At 38.8% G+C, this 17,623-nt stretch overlaps 1 protein-coding gene across 6 annotated transcripts in view; it reads left to right on the forward strand.

The window, feature by feature from the left end:
* LOC143032875 (fumarate hydratase, mitochondrial-like) overlaps positions 1-17,623 on the forward strand; it is a 122,952-nt gene that overhangs the window by 91,117 nt on the left and 14,212 nt on the right. For all 6 annotated transcript variants that reach the window (XM_076198065.1, XM_076198067.1, XM_076198066.1 and 3 more), the window contains one exon: positions 15,571-15,715. In XM_076198065.1, coding sequence (XP_076054180.1) covers positions 15,571-15,715 — 145 coding nt within the window. The remainder of the gene's footprint in view (positions 1-15,570; positions 15,716-17,623) is intronic.

The raw sequence follows: 17,623 nt of genomic DNA on the forward strand, positions 1-17,623 counted from the left end.
CTTCACTCATTCTTTCCATGTGTCCAAACCATCCTAATACTCTTTCATCCACCCTATCTCCCAACTCCCTTTCCACCCCTGTTCTCCTCCTCACTTCCTCATTTCTCACTCTATCTAGTCTAGTAACCCCCATCATACTTCTCAGACACCTCATCTCAAACACATTCAAGTTCCTTCTCTCTTCCTCTCTCATGTTCCATGTTTCTGCTCCATACAGTGCTGTTGGCACAATGACTCCTTCATACAGTCTCCTCTTAGCATCCATTCCCAGATATCTACTTCTCATTACACTTTTTAATCCACCAAGGTATTTACTCGCTTCTCTCAATCTACATTCTACCTCCACCCCCAGTCCTCCCTTTCCTGCCACATTCGCACCCAAATATCTAAAACTATCCACTTCCTGCAGTCTCTCTCCCTTAAGGGCAAAAACTACTTTTTCGGTCGAAAATATTAATTTTTTTGAAAATATTTGTGTGGCTCGACGAAATACTAGTACGTTAGGTGCGTAACGCTGCCAGACGTTAGAGCGTCGTGGTGGGTTTTAAAAATTAAATGCCTACTAGACTCTGCTCTGGGTATTTAAACTCTGATGCCATATATCTTCAATATCTAATGTTATGCCTCTTTTTTGTCTTATTTTTGTATTTTTTTGTTTTGTTTAGTGTGGGACGATAGTTTTCACGCTGCCGGCTGTATGTTTACCCCTTTCTCCGAGTCAGTGCACGTGTGTGTGAGAGAAAAAAAGAGAGAGAGAGAGAGAGAGAGAGAGAAGTATTCATCGACATGTGAAGGCAATATACCATGACCTGTCAACTGCAGCCCTGCTACAAAGATGCATGAAAGGCCACACTCAAAACAGAAATGAAGGCCTGCACTCTAAGCTGTGGCTGCATCAAAGTAAAGCAAAGTTTGCAGGTCTGAACAGGGTGATATTTATGTCTCAGCTCACCATACTCAACCACAACCTGGGATATGAATCTACTCGCTTCACTACCCATATAGGCTTCCCTTCTACTGCTGAGACAAGAAGAACAAAGGAAAAGATGGACATGAGCAGAAAATCTCCACGCCAGCCACGGAAGAAGAGGACCATAAGAACGATAGAGTCTGCATCTGCAGATTACCAGCCAGGCGGCTTTGACCTTTGACGTCTAGGCCTAACCTGGCGACAAGGAGTTGGGTGGCGCCCAATGATGCCCTTCCCTCTGAGGGAATAGTATTTTTTTCCTTCATAATTGCATATACTTTCATGAAATGTAATTATGAGAGAAAAAAAGGGGACCAGGTGCCTATATAAACTTCGAGGAAAATCCAGTGTGAGCACACCTTCCCAATATAAGTGACCTGAGGTGACCTAAATGAGCTTCCTTGAAAGTATAACCTCTTGAACATCATCAGTGTTAGGTAAGGACACATGACACATTGTTGTATTAGAAAAAAAAAACATTATTGTACTGTACATTGTCACCTGAACATAAAAGTGCGGTTTTCTCAAAACTTAATTTTTAAAGTTTAAAATTCTATATCTAAAATTCTATTGCTCCGATTTTATTCTTTTTTGTAGCATAACACTTAGAAAACAGTCTTCTTTAAAACTGCATATTATAATTCCTTTTAATTAAAAGCTCATAGAAAATACGATTTTTTTAGGTACTTTTTTCGAGAACAGAAATTGCTCAGATTGCTTTTTTTTCTGTGAACTTATTATTGATGATATGCAAGTGGCGATATACAGTATTGCTCTTTTGGGTGTCTTTTAACTCTCAAACCAAGATGACTCTTCTTCTTTGAATAGTTTTTTGTGAATACGATTTTTTTGTCTATATTCAAAAAAAGTACGACTTTTTAAAAATAATATATAAATTTCTATGAAAAAAAAAATGAAAATAATACCACAGGTACAACACGAGGTAATCTTTAAGCTGTAAAAAAATCAATGCTCTAGATGGAAAAATACGGCCACAGAAAATGAAACTGTCAGCGAGTCACCGAAAAAGTAGTTTTTGCCCTTAAGGCTCATTTCCAGATTACTGCCACTTTCACCCCTTATACATCTCATCACCTTACTTTTACCCACATTTATCTTCAGCTTTCTTCTATCACACACTCTCCCAAACTCTGTCACCAGCTTCCTCAATCCCTCCTCCGATCCTGCCACAAGCGCAGTGTCGTGCGCAAACAACAGCTGGCTCACCTCCCACTTTTCTCCATTTTCCTTAACCATCTCCAATCCCTGACCCACTACCCTTGCATTCACCTCTCGCACCACCCCATCCATGTATAAGTTGAACAGCCAGTGTGACATAACGCATCCCTGACGAAGTCCCACCTCTACCTCAAACCACTCACTCTCTCCATTTCTAATCCTGACACAAACTCTACTACACTCATAAAAAACTCTTGACAGCTCCCAGAAGCTTTCCTCCTATCCCATATATCCGCATAACCTCCCACAGTGCCTTTCTGTCTACCCTGTCATAAGCCTTTTTCAGATCCATAAAGGCCCAGAAAACATCCTTCCCCTTACCTATAGCTTTCTCACATATCTATCTTACCACAAAAATCTGATCTACACAACCTCTACCTGTCCTAAACTCACACTGTTCCTCACCAATTACTCCCTCTGTTCCTCTCCTAATCCTCTCAATCAAGATCCTCCCATAAGCCTTCCCAACTACACTTAACAAGCTAATCCCTCTGAAACTACTACATTCACACTTGTTCCCCTTTCCCTTGTAAAGTGGAACTATACACGCACTCCTCCAGTCCTCTGGCACTCTACCTTCTCTCCAGCAAACATTAAATAACCTCACCAACCAGTCCACCATCACTATACCTCCTTTGGATGTAGAAATGGTAAAGAAAATACTAGTCACAATGATAAGGCCTAAAATTGGAGTATGCAGTGACACAATGGTCACCCAATACAAAAAAGAATATAAAGAAGATTGAGAAAATCAAGAGAGCAGCTATGAATATGGCCCCAGAACTATCAAAACTCCCATATGAAGAAAGACTGTTAAAACTGGAATTGCTGACTCTGAAACAGAGGATAAAGGTGACTTGTTAACCATCTATAGAATTATGAAGGGCACAAAGTCCTTGACAGAGAAGACTTATTAATTTGGGATAAATGAAACACAAAATGACATTGAAAGAAGCTTAACCCCTTCCATACGGTGCCGCACACGTAGGCGTCATGGGGAGCGAGTGTATTCGCGAGGCTGCCATATCGGCGTCTTGATTATATTTATTGTAGTCGCCCCTCCATAATGACATTCTTTCTAATTCTTTTGTAATCGCATTTTCTATGGTTATCAAAATTCACGGGTGAAGAGAGAACGATCGATATAAGCGGTGACTATATTTTATGATGCGAGTATTATTACGACATGTCGTACGGCTGGCATTGGCTGCTGCCACCGAGATCTAAGTCCATGACGCCTACGTGTGCGGCACCGTATGGAAGGGGTTAAAAAGGGCAATTATAGAAAGGACCTGAAAAAGAACAGCTTTTCTAACAGAGTGGTGGATGTATTTACTTAGTTGTATTTACTTAGTTGTATTATACAGGAAGGGAGCTATGCTAGTGGTGACCCAACTTTGTATCTTTCAGCATTAAGTTTGTTCTTAAAATTTTTAATAGTACTTGCACACACTGTTGCCTCATCTAATTTATTCCAGATATCTACCACTCTGTGTGGGAATCTATTCTTTTTCATATATCATCTATTTCTATAACTATCCTTTTTGAGTTTTTCATGTCCTCTTGTTTTTCTCTTGTCCCACTTAAATAAATCATCTCTATCTAGGACTTCCATTTCTTTCATAATTCTGTAAATAGTTAGTAGATCTCCTCTTTTTCTTCTTTGTTCCAGGGTTGGTAGTTCCAATTTGGACAATCTTTGTATGTCAATGTGGAAAGTGTTAGTGCCATCTTTGTCATTTCTTTATATTCTTTTTAGTACTGGGTGTCCATAGTGTCGCAGCATAAATCTTGGTCTTATAAGTGTAACTAATATTTTCTTTACCATTTCCTCATCCAAATAGTCAAAAGCCACTTTCATCGACCATAGTAAAATGAAGGTTTCTCCGATTATTTTATTGATATGCTTGTCTGGTGACATGTTTTTGCTGATAATTACTCCTAGGTCCCTTTCCAAGCTCACTTTTTTGACTGCTTCACCGATTTTATATTTCTTCGCTATTCTATTTTTACTTTTTCCAAACTCCATTATGCTACATTTCTTGATGTTAAAGTTCACTTCGCACTTTTGACTCCATTTCCAGACTTTATCTAGGTCTTTCTGTTGTGATTCACAATCTTCCTCTGTTCTTACTGGATAAAAAAAATGTGTGCAAAAACAATACAAGAATTTAAGAGCAAACTGGATATGGAGAGATACAAAGATGGGACACCACGAGCTTAACTCCCCTTTCCTGTAAGATACCACTAAGACTGTAAGGCCGAAAAAAAAAGTAGTATATGGTATTAAAAAAAAACACAATTTAACTAGGTATTTTAGAGAAAATGAAGAGAAAGAAATAGCAAAACAAATTCTGAAAGTACAAGATGAGGGGGCAAGAAATAGAAAAGGAGAGAGAAGTGCATAGATGGGACAATACTTAAAAGAAAAGAATTGACCTCTAAAAAGTAAACTAAGGTCAGAAATGATAGCAGAAGTATTAGCAAAACAGCAAAGTTGGCAAAAAGTGAAAACTATGAAAATATAAAAAAAAAAGTAAATGAATGGTGAGGAAAAAAGAGAGAAGACACTAAAAAATGAAGCTAGTAAAAAAATGAGAAAAGAACAGAGACCGAAAGGGAGTTTTTGTTTTGTAGAGTGCTGGACTTGAGGCTGAGAAAATGGTAAATCAAAAGAAAGGAAACGTAGGAAACAAAACAAGGAGGAAAAGGAAGAAAATTAAAAGTAACTTATACCAACATAGGAGGTCTGATTTCAAAATTACAAGAATTAAATGATTATCTGGCAGAAGGAAACCAGATATAAAGGAATTGTGGAGACAAAATTAAAAGGTCTAATACCACCAGAGTTGGACAAGGTTTATATAATCACTGGATGAAAAATAGAGAGGTAAAACAGGGTGGAGTAATATCTTTTACTAAGAAGGGCTTAAATGGGACAAAGATAACAGAAGAAAATATTGTGGAATTGATCATGATAAAAGTTGAAAATAATTACATGAAAAGTAGAAAATTTGTGGTGATCTATGTGCCCCCGAAAACACATTCTTGGAAAGAAAGTGACCATTCCAAAAAGTTGAAAGACTCAAGACATAGATTAAAAGAAATGCTGAAAGGAGGAAATCTAGTAATTATGGGTGATTTTAACTAAAGAAATATATTGGGAGATGACAGTGAAGGGTGGAGAGGACCTCTGGGGAAACATACTACTGGACATGACCATTGAATACACAAAGACTCAATGGGTAAAAGAAAATACCAGATATAGAAATAACCATCAAGACTAGATTTAGTATTTATGCCAGAGCCTGAAATTGTGGATCAAATTGAATGCAAGACACCAGTTGGGAAGAGTGATCACATACTACTTGAGCTCCAACTAAAAGAGGAAATATGCATGGGGAGAAACGAGAAACACAGAAAAGTAAGACTGATGTAATAAAGCACTTTAGGAAGCTTAAAAAAATTCTTTCTAAAAGCGAGCTGGGAAAAATTATTTAATGAAGAAACACAGGTGGAAGAGAAATGGACGATTTTAAATGAAATCTATAATCAAGTGGATAAATATGTACCAAAACAAAAACAGAAAAATGTGTAATTAAGTGCTGGTATAACAAAAAATGTAGTGAGGCAAAAGATAGAAGAGACAAAGATTGGAAAAAATGGGAAAAAGAAAAAACCTGGAAAGTGGCAAATGTATATCAAACTAAGAAATGAATATGTAAAAATACACAGGGAAGAAAAAAGAAACTATGAAAAAGACATATCAGACAAATGTAAAGACCAACCTAAATTATTCTAAAGCTATGTGAATGGTACACAAAAAAAGAAAAAAGAAAAAGTAAAACTGTGTCAAGAAAACATGGAATACATGGAAGATACAGAAATGGCTGAAATTATTAACAAACATTTCAAATCTGTGTTCACTAAAGAAAACATACAAAATTGGGTTGAAGGGAGAAAGATCCCCCCCCATGAGAGAATTGTGACACAGAAATAGGGAACCAAATAATGAACCTTGATGTCAGAAAATCACATGGCCCAGACAGAATTCCAAACTGGATACTACAGGAATGTATTGATGAACTAATGGACAAAATATATAAGATAACAGATGGCTCACTCTAAGAAGGAAATGTACTGGAAGACTGGAAAATGCCAACATCATACCTATGTATAAAGGGGGAAACAAGGAAGACCCAACAAACTATAGACTGGTCTTCCTTACAAGTACATACATATACCAAAGGCTTTTGTCCCCCTTACAAGGGAGGTAGCCAGAAAACAAAGACATAAAAACCACTCCCACCCATTCCATCCCCACATACTCCTCTCCCCTCCACCCTCTTCCCTTCCTCTTATCTTGGCACCTCCTGGATGACAGATCATCCCTGCATCTCAACCACTGCCCTGGATCAGAGGCAGTGTCACAAGAAACAGTACATCCATAGCATGGACGCTTCATTAAATCGGTGATCCCCCCTCTCCATCCCCTCATAAAGAAAAGGAGAAGATGGGGAGAAATCCCTTTGGGCTGCGTCAATTTATTTCTCACACATACTCCCTCACTCCCCACCCCCCACCCACCCCCCTCATGCATCACAGCATCATCCATACACATCCATTCTCCATTCACCCATGTCTTCTGTCCTCTCCCATCTTTCCTCAACATACATTCCCCTTTTCCCCAATGACCCTTTTACCCCATCCATTAAATCTCATCCTAGGTTGCCCCCTCATGTTCAGTCCTTCCACCTCTGCCTTCCACACCTCTTTTACTAATCTTTCTTCACTCATTCTATGTATCCAAACCATCCCAATACTCTTTCATCAACCCTATCTCCCAACTCCCTTTCCACCCCTGTTCTCCTCATCTCCTCGTTTCTCACTTTATCCAGTCTAGTAACCCCTATCATACTCAGGTACCTCATCTCAAACACATTCAGACTCCTCTCTTCCTCTCTTAAGTTCCATGTTTCCACCCCATACAGTTGTCAGTACAATCACTCCTTCATACAATCTCCTCTTAGCATCCATTCCCAAATGTCTATTTCTCATTACACTTTTTAATCCCCCAAGGCATTTACTTCCTTCTCTCAATCTACATTCTACCTCCACCTCCACTCCTCCCTTTCCTGCCACATTTGCACCCAAGTATCTAAAACTATCCTCTTCCTCCAGTCTCCCTTAATATTCACTTCCAGTCTGCTGCCACTTTCTCCCCTTGTACATCTCATCACCTTTTACCCACATCTGTTTTCAACTTCCTTCGCACACCTTCCCAAACTCTGTCTTTAACTTCCTCAATCCCTCTGATCCTGTTATAAGCGCAGTGTCATCCACAAACAACAGCTGGCCTATCTCTCATTTTTCCCCATTTTCTTTAACCATCTCCAATCCATGACCCAACCCTTATATTTACCTCTTGCACCACCCCCATCCATGTATGAATTGAACAGCCAGGGCTACATAACACATCCCTGACAATGTTCCACCTTTACCTTGTGACGATGCTACTTTGGGAAGAGAAAGAGGTTTTGGTAAGTTTGTCTCCTTTATTGAAAGATATGTATGAACTGGTTTTACATGCAGAGCTGATAAATATACCACATGGTGCATAATTACATAATTGCACTTGATTAGGTTAGGTCGGGTCAAGCAGGGCACTTTCAGAGTAGCATCACGTCGTGGGCAACATGACACACGTTCCATGCCACATGGTTATTGTGGTGTGTACAATATTCCCCTCTCAAAATTGCCTTGGCTTCAGAGTCCTGCACATGAGAATTTAGTGGGAGGAGTGTCCAGGTGTGCATTTTAGGCAGTTGATGGAGACCCTGCCAGAGATGGAGATGCAGATCCTTATGTTCAAGGACAAGATGGGGGGGCAGTGTAGGGACGGGTGAGTGGTGGTGTGTGAGCGTCTGTCCTCAGGAAAACATGCGTCAAGGTGTGGAGGTGTTTTGGGAGGTATTCCCTGACCTTCCGGTGATGTGTTGGCACACATGGGGCGAATTTGCCAACAGTGCATCGCAGCTGCTGCAAGCTTGGGAGAATCCTGTGGAGGGAAGAATTCTGCAGGCACGACAAGGGTTTGGCCGAGGACCATCTCTGCTGGAGACACGTTGAGGTTGTCCTTGATGGCTGTCCAAAGGCCAAGGAGTATCCATGGTAGTTGGGGTAGCCAGAAGCTGTTCTTGCAGTGTGCCAAAAGAAATGCTTTGAGTGGGTTTGCTCGACCATGCCATTGGCTGCAGGGTTGTAGGAGGTAGTGTGGTGGACTGTAGTACCCAGGAGTTCAGCGAGGGAGTGCCACAGCCACAACGTGAAGCAAGTTCCTCAGTTGGAGGTGACATGCTCCGGGAGGCCAAATCTGCCAATCCATCTACTGAGAAAGGTTGTAGCACAGAACAAGGCTGTACTGTCCTTCATAGGGATGGCCTCAACCAGTGGGTCAATCTATCAGTGGCAGTGAAGAGGTAACAATGGCCTTCTGACAGGGGGAGTGGGCCGATGACACTGACATGAATATGTGCAAAGCATCATCGGGGCTGATGGAGTGATCCAATGCTTTATTCAGTGTGATGATGAATTTTGCTTTGCTGACAGGCAATGCAAGATCTGGCCCACTCTTTTGCATCCTTGGATATGCTATGCCAGATGAATTTCTGCTTCAGGAGCTTCGCAGTAACGTGCTGTTAAGGGTGAGACAGGCAGTGTATTAAATTGAACATTTAACATCGGAAGGCAGCTGGGATGAGGGGTCATGGGCAGCCAGTACTGATGTCGCAGAGGATGGTGTGGTTGTCATGGAAAGGAATGTCTTGCCTCTTAAGGGATGTGATAGATGTCCTGTAGGCAAGTGTTTCTGGATCCTACCGTTGCTCTCTGGCAATAGCTGCGATGTTTGCATTTTTCTAATCTTGCGGTACTTTTCCTGTATTTACTTAGTTGTATTTACCTAGTTGTATTTTATGGGAAGGGGAGCTATGCTTGTGGTGACCTATTTTTGTATCTTGCAAGATCAAGTTTGTTCTTAAATTCTTGTATGTGCACACACTATTTTTTCGTCCAATTTGTTTCATATATCTATCACTGTGTGGGAAGCTTTTCTTTTTCAGGTCTCTTCTGTTGTTGTCCTTTTTGAGTTTCATTGCATGTCCTCTTGTTTTTCCTCTGTCTCTCCTTATTAACCCCTTCCATACGGTGCCGCACACGTAGGCGTCATGGACTTAGATCTCGGTGGCAGCAGCCAATGCCAGCCGTACGACGTGTCGTAATAATACTCGCATCATAAAATATAGTCACCGCTTATATCGATCGTTCTCTCTTCATCCGTGAATTTTGATAACCATAGAAAATGCGATTACAAAAGTATTAGAAAGAATGTCATTATGGAGGGGTGACTACAATAAATATAATCAAGACGCCGATATGGCAGCCTCGCGAATACACTCGCTCCCCATGACGCCTACGTGTGCAGCACCGTATGGAAGGGGTTAAGTCCTCTCTATCAAGGTATTCCTTTCCTTTCATAATTCTGTAGATGGTTAGTAGGTCCCCTCGTTCTCTTCTTTGTTCCAGGGTCAGCAATTCCAGTTTGGCCAGTCCTTGTTCATATGTCAGGTTTGAAAGTGTTGGGGCCATCTTTGTTGTTGCTCTTTGTATTCTTTCTAATTTCTTTTTTGTACTGGGTGACCATATCAGCGCTGCATGTTCCAGGTTTGGCCTTATCAGTGTTTGTAATATTTTCGTAATCATTTCCTTATCCAGGTATTTACAGGCCACCTTTATTGATCTCAACAAATTGTATGTTTCTCCGACTATATGTTTATCTGGCAACATGTCTTTGGTGATGATTACTCCTAGGTCACTTTCAGAATTTACTTTCTTTACTTCTTTTCCATCAATTTAATACTTTCCTGATATTCTATTCTTGCTTTTCCCAAATTCAATTATACTGCATTTCTTGATGTTGAATTCTACTTCCCATTTCTTGCTCCACTCTGAGACTTTGTTCAGATCACTCTGTAATGAGTCACAGTCTATTTCGGAGTTTATTCTCTTTAATAACTTTGCGTCATCTGCAAAGAAATTCGTGTAACATTCAATACTTTTGTCCATGTCATTTACATACATAGCAAACATTATTGGAGCCAGCACTGACCCCCTGTAGGACTCCACTACTCATTTCTTCCCATTTTGAATATTTGTCTCTGAGCACTACTCTCATTTTTCTTCCATATAGGAAGTCCTCCATCCAATTCAATAGTTTTCCATGTATGCCTCCTATTGTTTCCAGTTTATATAGCAATTTTCTGTGTGGTACCTTATCAAATGCCTTTTGTAGGTCCAGGAAGGCACAGTCTGCCCAGCCATCCTTTTCTTGCAATATAGTCAATCTTAATAGAAACAAATCAAATTAGTGGTACATGATCTTCCCTGTCTGAATCCAAATTGCCTTGGGTTCAGTATATTGTTCTCCTCCAGATATTTTGTCAATCTGTCTTTGATGATCCTCTTACAAATTTCAACTATTGTACTCATTAGGGACACCGGTCTATAATTTGTTGGGTCGTCCTTATTTCCCCCTTATATATTGGCACTATATTGGCATTATATCGGCATTTTTCCAGTCTCCTGGTAGTTTTCCTTCTTTGAGTGAGCATTCAACTATTTTGTATATTTTTCCTGTTAGTTTATCTATACATTCCTTTAGTACCCAGTTTGCAACTCCGTCTGGACCATGTGATATGTTAACGTTAAGCTTTAATATTTGATTCCTTATTTCATTCTGAGTAATATTTAATTCCTTCATTGGAGGAAATCTTACTTCATTTCTTTGTTCACAGTGTGTGTGTGTGTATTTACCTAGTTGTATTTACCTAGTTGTATTTTACGGGAAGGGGAGCTATGCTCGTGGGGTCCCGTCTTCATATCTCATTTTATCTAAACTATTTTTAAATTCATGTATTGTTTTTGCACACACCACTTTCTCATCTAACTTGTTCCAACTGTCTATTACTCTGTGAGGAAAGCTGTTCTTTTTCAAATCTCTTCTATAGCTGTCTTTTTTTTATTTTCTTTCCGTGTCCTCTTGTATTTCTGTCATCCCATTTTATCAGATTCTCTGTCAGTAATTTCTATGCCTTTCATGATTCTGTAAATAGCTATCAAATCTCCTCTCTCTCTTCTTTGCTCTAGTGTCTGTAGTTCAAGTTTTTCTAGTCTCTCTTCATATGATAGTTTTGAGAGTGTTGGTGCTAATTTTGTAATTGCTCTTTGTATTCTTTCAAGTTTTTTTATACATTTTTTTGTACTTGGTGACCATATCGTTGCTGCATATTCCAATCTTGGTCTTATCAGGGTGATTATTATTTTCTTCACCATTTCTTCATCCAGGTATGTAAATGCAACTTTGATTGTTCTTATTAGATTATAAGTCTCTCCAAAAATCTTATTTATATGTTTCTCAGGTGACATATTATTCATAACAATGACTCCCAGGTCCTTCTCATTTTCTACTTTTTTTATTCCTTCTCCCAATTTATATGCTCCTGTTATTCTGTTTTTGCTTTTTCCAAATTCCATTATACTACACTTTTTTGTATTGAACTCCATCTCCCATTTCCTACTCCATTCTTGTACTTTATTTAGATCTCTCTGTAGTGATTCACAATCTTCTTCAGTTTTCACTCTTTTCAGTAGTTTTGCATCATCTGCAAAGAAGCTCATATAGCTTTCTATTCCTTCATCCATATCATTAATATATATAGCAAACATTATTGGGGCCAGAACTGGTCCCTGCGGAACACCGCTTATTACTTCATCCCATTTTGAGTGTTGGTTTCTTATCACTACTCTCATTTTTCTTTCTTGCAAAAAGTCCTCCATCCAATTTAGTAGTTTGCCCTGTATTCCTCCTTCAGTTTCTAATTTCTTAAGCAACTTCTTATGTGGTACTTTGTCAAAAGCTTTCTTTAGATCTAAAAATGCACAGTCCGCCCATCCATCTCTTTCCTGTATTATATCTATTAGCCTTGAATAGAAACATATTAAATTGGTGACGCATGATCGTCCTTGTCTGAATCCAAATTGCCTTTGATTTAACACTTTGTTTTTTTCTAAATATTTTACCCATCTACTTTTGATAATTCTTTCACAAATTTTTGCTATTGTACTTGTTAGAGAGACTGGTCTATAGTTGGTAGGTTCTTCTTTATTTCCTCCTTTGTATATAGGTACTATATTTGCTTTTTTCCAATCTTCTGGAACTTTTCCTTCTTTCAAGGAACTATTTAGTATGCTATGTATTTTGTCTGCCAGTTCATTCCTGCATTCTTTCAGTATCCAGTTTGCTATTTCATCTGGTCCATGCGATTTTCTGACATCAAGATTACTCAAGTGTGTTAATATTTCATTCTTTGTTACTTCTATTTCTTCCATAGGGGGGACTTTCTCTTTCCATTCGTTCTCTTCAGGTTGTATGTTCTCCCTTGTAAACACTGATTTAAAATGTTTGTTCATAATTTCCGCCATTTCCATTTCCTCAGTGTATTCAACTCCCTCCTGTCTTAATTTCTCCAAGTCTTGTTTGTTTTTCAGTTTATTGTTTACAAATCTGTAGAATAGTTTCGGTTGATCTTTACACTTTTCTATGACATCTTTTTCATATTTTCTCTTTTCTTCTCTGCACATTTGTACATATTCATTTCTATAGCAGGTATATATTTTCCATTTTTCAGGTCTTCTGTCTTTTTTCCATCTGGTCCAGGCTTTGTCTCTTTTGTCCTTTAACTCCCTACAACTTTTGTTGTACCAGCATTTTACATATTCTTTTTCTTGTTTTTGTCTTGGGACATACTTTTTCACTCCTTTTTTGTAAATTTTTGTCAAAATATTCCATTTCTCTTCTACTGTTGTTTCTTCTTTGTATATTTCTTCCCAGTTTTCCTTTTGAAAGAATTCTCTTATTTTATCAAAGTTTGTTTTTTCATACATCATTCTTCCTTTTCTATATTGTTAATTTCTTTTCATATATTTTTCTTCATTAAGTTTCAGTTCAATCAATATGTGGTCACTTTTACCTATTGGTGTTTTATATTCAATTTTGTCCACTATTCTAGGTTCGGATGCAATTACTAGGTCTAGTTTCGATGGCTCTTCTTCATTTCTATACCTAGTGTTCTCCTGTATCCATTGTGTCATTGTATGGTCAGTAACCATCTCGAGTAGAGTGTTTCCCCATGAGCCGTCTCCACCCTTTACTGTCATTTCTTCCCAGCAGATTTCTTTGCAATTAAAGTCGCCCATCATAACTATTTTTCCTCCCTCTTCCATTATCTTGTTTAATGTTATCTTTGTGTCCTCTAACATACTTTTATGTTCACTCTCTTCCCATGAGGCTGTTTTCGGGGGCACATAATTTATCACAAACTTTCTGTTCTTCTTATCGCTGTCTTCTACTTCCATCATTATCATTTCTACTGTATTCTTTCCATATGTGACACCCTTCACATTTATATCCTTCTTAGTCAGGAACATAACTCCACCCCCTTCCTTTTTCACTCTGTTTCTAATCCAATAATTATATGCATCATGTCCTACACTGTTGGGTGGTAGTGTACCTTTTAATTTTGTTTCTACAATTCCCATTATGTCTGGTTCTTTTTCTTTCAAATAATCATTCAGTTCATTCAATCCTGTTATTAATCCATCTATATTTGTGTAAGACACTCTTAGTTTTCTGCCACTTCCATTGTGTTCTCTGTTTCCCTTTTGTTTTTCTCTTGTATGTCTACTTTCTTTAGTTTCATATTCACTACTCTCCAATAGAATCTCTCTTTTTCTGACTCCGTTCTTATCTCGTTTTTTTCCTTTGCTTCAAGTCTTTTCTGTTTTTCTTCCTCTCTTTCCTCTTTATTCATTTCCCTTTTTATCCATACCTTTTTATATTGTTCACTTGTTGCTAGTTTCCCTGTTTTGGATAAGATGTTCTCAGCCGTAGTTTGTGACCTGAATTTAATCTTGATTGGTCTGGTCTTGTCTGTACTATATTTCCTTAGCCTGAATTTCTCTTCGATTTGTTTCATTATTTCTGGTTCATCTTCCTGAACTAATTCTAGTAAATTTCTTACTTTTTCATTTTCCTCTTTGATTCTTGTGGTTCTATCTGGGTGGTTCTATCTGGGTTATGTTTCTCTTCCATTCCTAATATAATTATACATTTCTTTCTGTCTGCTAAGTCTCTTACTATATTCTCCTTCTGTCTCATCACTTTAATAACTGAGTTTTCAGTTTGTTCATTCATTTGCTGTCTGATTATGTCAGTGAATGCAACCTTGCTATTTTCATGAATTTTTTTCCAACCCTCCTTGTTCTCCTTATTATTCTCCTTTAAGACTTTATTCTCATCTTTTACTTCTTTTAACTGTTGTTTTAATTCTTCAATTTCCTTAGTTAAGTTTTTGTTCGCCCTCTCTAGTTCTTCCAATTTTTCAACTCTTCGTATAATACTGTCAACATTACCGAACCTACGCTCCAAGTCCTCGATCATCTTATCGATCTTCTCTTCTAGTCTTGTCAGTCGGGGGGGGGGTTTGTGTCCCCCCCACCCTCTTTAAATCCCTTGAAAATATTCTCATCCCTTGCTACTGTATTGCTCCTATCTATACTTCTAATCTTTACATTCTTATTAGACATTTCGTCGTCTCCCAGTTGGGTTTGCGGTCGTTTGTTTACTTTTCGGCGGTCTGCTTGGGCCAAGTCCTCTACTTCCTCATTTCCTTCCATTTCCCCAGCAATCCCTCCCCTTCTCCTCTTTCCTTACTTTCCCACTACCCCACGAGCAATTCCCCCCCACCCTGTAAATACAATAGGCACTTCTCCTTGCGTTGGGGTCCACAATCTTCAATTTTCTTCAGAACGTCTTCCAAGCCATCCGTTCGTTGAAGTGTGTGTGTGTGTGTGTGTGTAAAGTAATAGAGAAAGTAACACAGAGAAAAAAAATAATTCACAAATTAAGGCAGTTGAATAGTGAAATGTATTTCAGAAATGTCATATGCTCAGAGCATGTGTGGACTGAAAACCAATCTTAGCAACATTGAAACACCTAAAATATGAGGATGTATAAGGAGCATGGGTACCAAAATTGCCTTTGCTTAAGACATACAGTACTCAAATATTATTGCTTTATTGATTTTGTTATTTCACATTTGTTTATGGTTACTACTGTCACAGGCATTAACTACCAAACAGGATGACATGGATATGTTGGTGAACTGTAAGGAAATTATGTTATAAAGTAAACTGTATTGATATTTTAAGGTATTGAATAAATACTTGATATTTAATTTGTGCAGGCAAAGTCAACCCAACACAGTGTGAAGCTATAACTATGGTAGCAGCACAGGTGATGGGTAACCATGTTGCAGTCAGTGTGGGTGGAAGCAATGGACATTTTGAACTAAATGTCTTCAAACCAATGATGGTTGCCAATGTACTGAGGTAAGCATATTTATGTTTTAGCCTTATTTTACAAGGGATAGACAATAATGGAAATGAAACTGAAAAAATTACAGCTGGTCATATAACAGCCCTCATAGCTGGAGATATAGAGAGCAACCCTTGACCCACCACAAATTACACATGTTTGAAGTACTCCAAACCCATCACTTTAAGGTGTTAGACAAAGGGCTCAGTTAAATGCAATTTATGCAAAAACTGGGCACAACACTTGCCAACATAAAACACTGCATAGACACCTGGACTTTTTCTGCATGCCCACCCCAGACCTCGCTCTCACCCTCACCTCCCTACCCTCAGCCTGCATACTTGTCACCCCCCACCCACTCCCTCTCCTTGTCTTAACCCAGTTCCTAATCCTTCTCCACCCATACCACATTCCCATGCAGCAACCTTCAACACATACAGAACACATATTAACATTATATAATTAAACATTGATGGTATCAGTGTGATAAAAGATGAACTCAAGCACTTTTTCAAACAACAGAACATCACCCTAACTCACCAATCCATCTACTTCATGGATACAAGCACCACCATCAGATCCCTCCCTCCCACAAACAACATCACTGAAACTCCATCAGTCCAAAACCAAACAGGTAACAAATTCACAATCATAATAGTTAATACGTATGTTCCCCAGTTCCCAACAACTTCATGCCTAACCTTAACCAACTCATCACCATCCTCAGCCTTATCTTAGGTAGCAACTTCAACACCAAGTTGTTAGCCTGGTATGTCAACAACCCCAACATAGATGAAGAGTTTGATTCACAGACACAGCTTGACACACTAACCATCATGAACAACATCCATAATCACACATATATCTCCCATCAAATCCTCTATGCCCCCACTTGTCCTGACATCACCTTCTGTCCCCACTGTTTAACCCCAGCATCTTCTTGGAAGTTATTTGGAACCCATGGACCTGATCACTTCCAGTCCTTATCACTACCAAAACATGATACACCTATGTTGGCCACAGACACACATGCTTATTACAAAAGACCAAACTGGGAAGCATTCACTGAAAAGACAGAACAACACTTAGAGACACTGAACAGTTCATATATCACAGACATACCCTCAGACATACAACAAACACTCATAAATCACTTTGCACAGACAAGCAATCTCATCCCTCACCCTGATGACCGATGCATCATCCGATGCAAGAAAGACTTTCCCACAGACCCAGACTACACACCCTTCATAGACTAGATGAAGCACATAATCCATAACCTCAAGCACTCATCCGCATGTGGTCTAGACAACACAAGTAATGTCCATGTAAAATACCTTGGACCACATGGCATACATGCACTCACCAATATTTCACACTACAGCAATTCACACAGCATATCCAACATCTGGAAGTATGGTAAAATCATGACAATCTCCAAACCTAACAAAAATCTAACAGTTTTCATCAGCATCAGTTCAGATAGGTCCCCACACAGAACACTACTTATCACTGGACATTAGTAAAGCTTTTGATGCCAACCTCTGATACACTCTCATAAACAAAATATACAATAAAGACATGCACAATACTAACAAAAGATGTCTGTCCAGTTATTTGGCAAGTAGAAATGTCTGTGTCAAATGATGACCAATCATTGCACACCAGAAACTGTAGGGATAGAGTGCCTCAAGGCTCTGTCCTACCCCCCACACTCTTTAATCTATATATGCATGATATACCTACACCCCATACCCAAAAAATACAAATCTCTTCTTATGCAGATGATATAACAATTACATGCACACACCATAACACAGAGCTTCAGAAATACTACAGCCATACCTCAGCACATTCAACACTTATTTCACTACAAACAGGCTCAAAACAGCCCCAACCAAATCCACAACCACACTTTTCAC

Source organism: Oratosquilla oratoria, chromosome 14 (genome assembly GCF_046742065.1).
Source record: "Oratosquilla oratoria isolate Oo_2021 chromosome 14, ASM4674206v1, whole genome shotgun sequence".
In the NCBI taxonomy this organism is placed as follows: Eukaryota; Metazoa; Arthropoda; class Malacostraca; order Stomatopoda; family Squillidae; genus Oratosquilla; species Oratosquilla oratoria.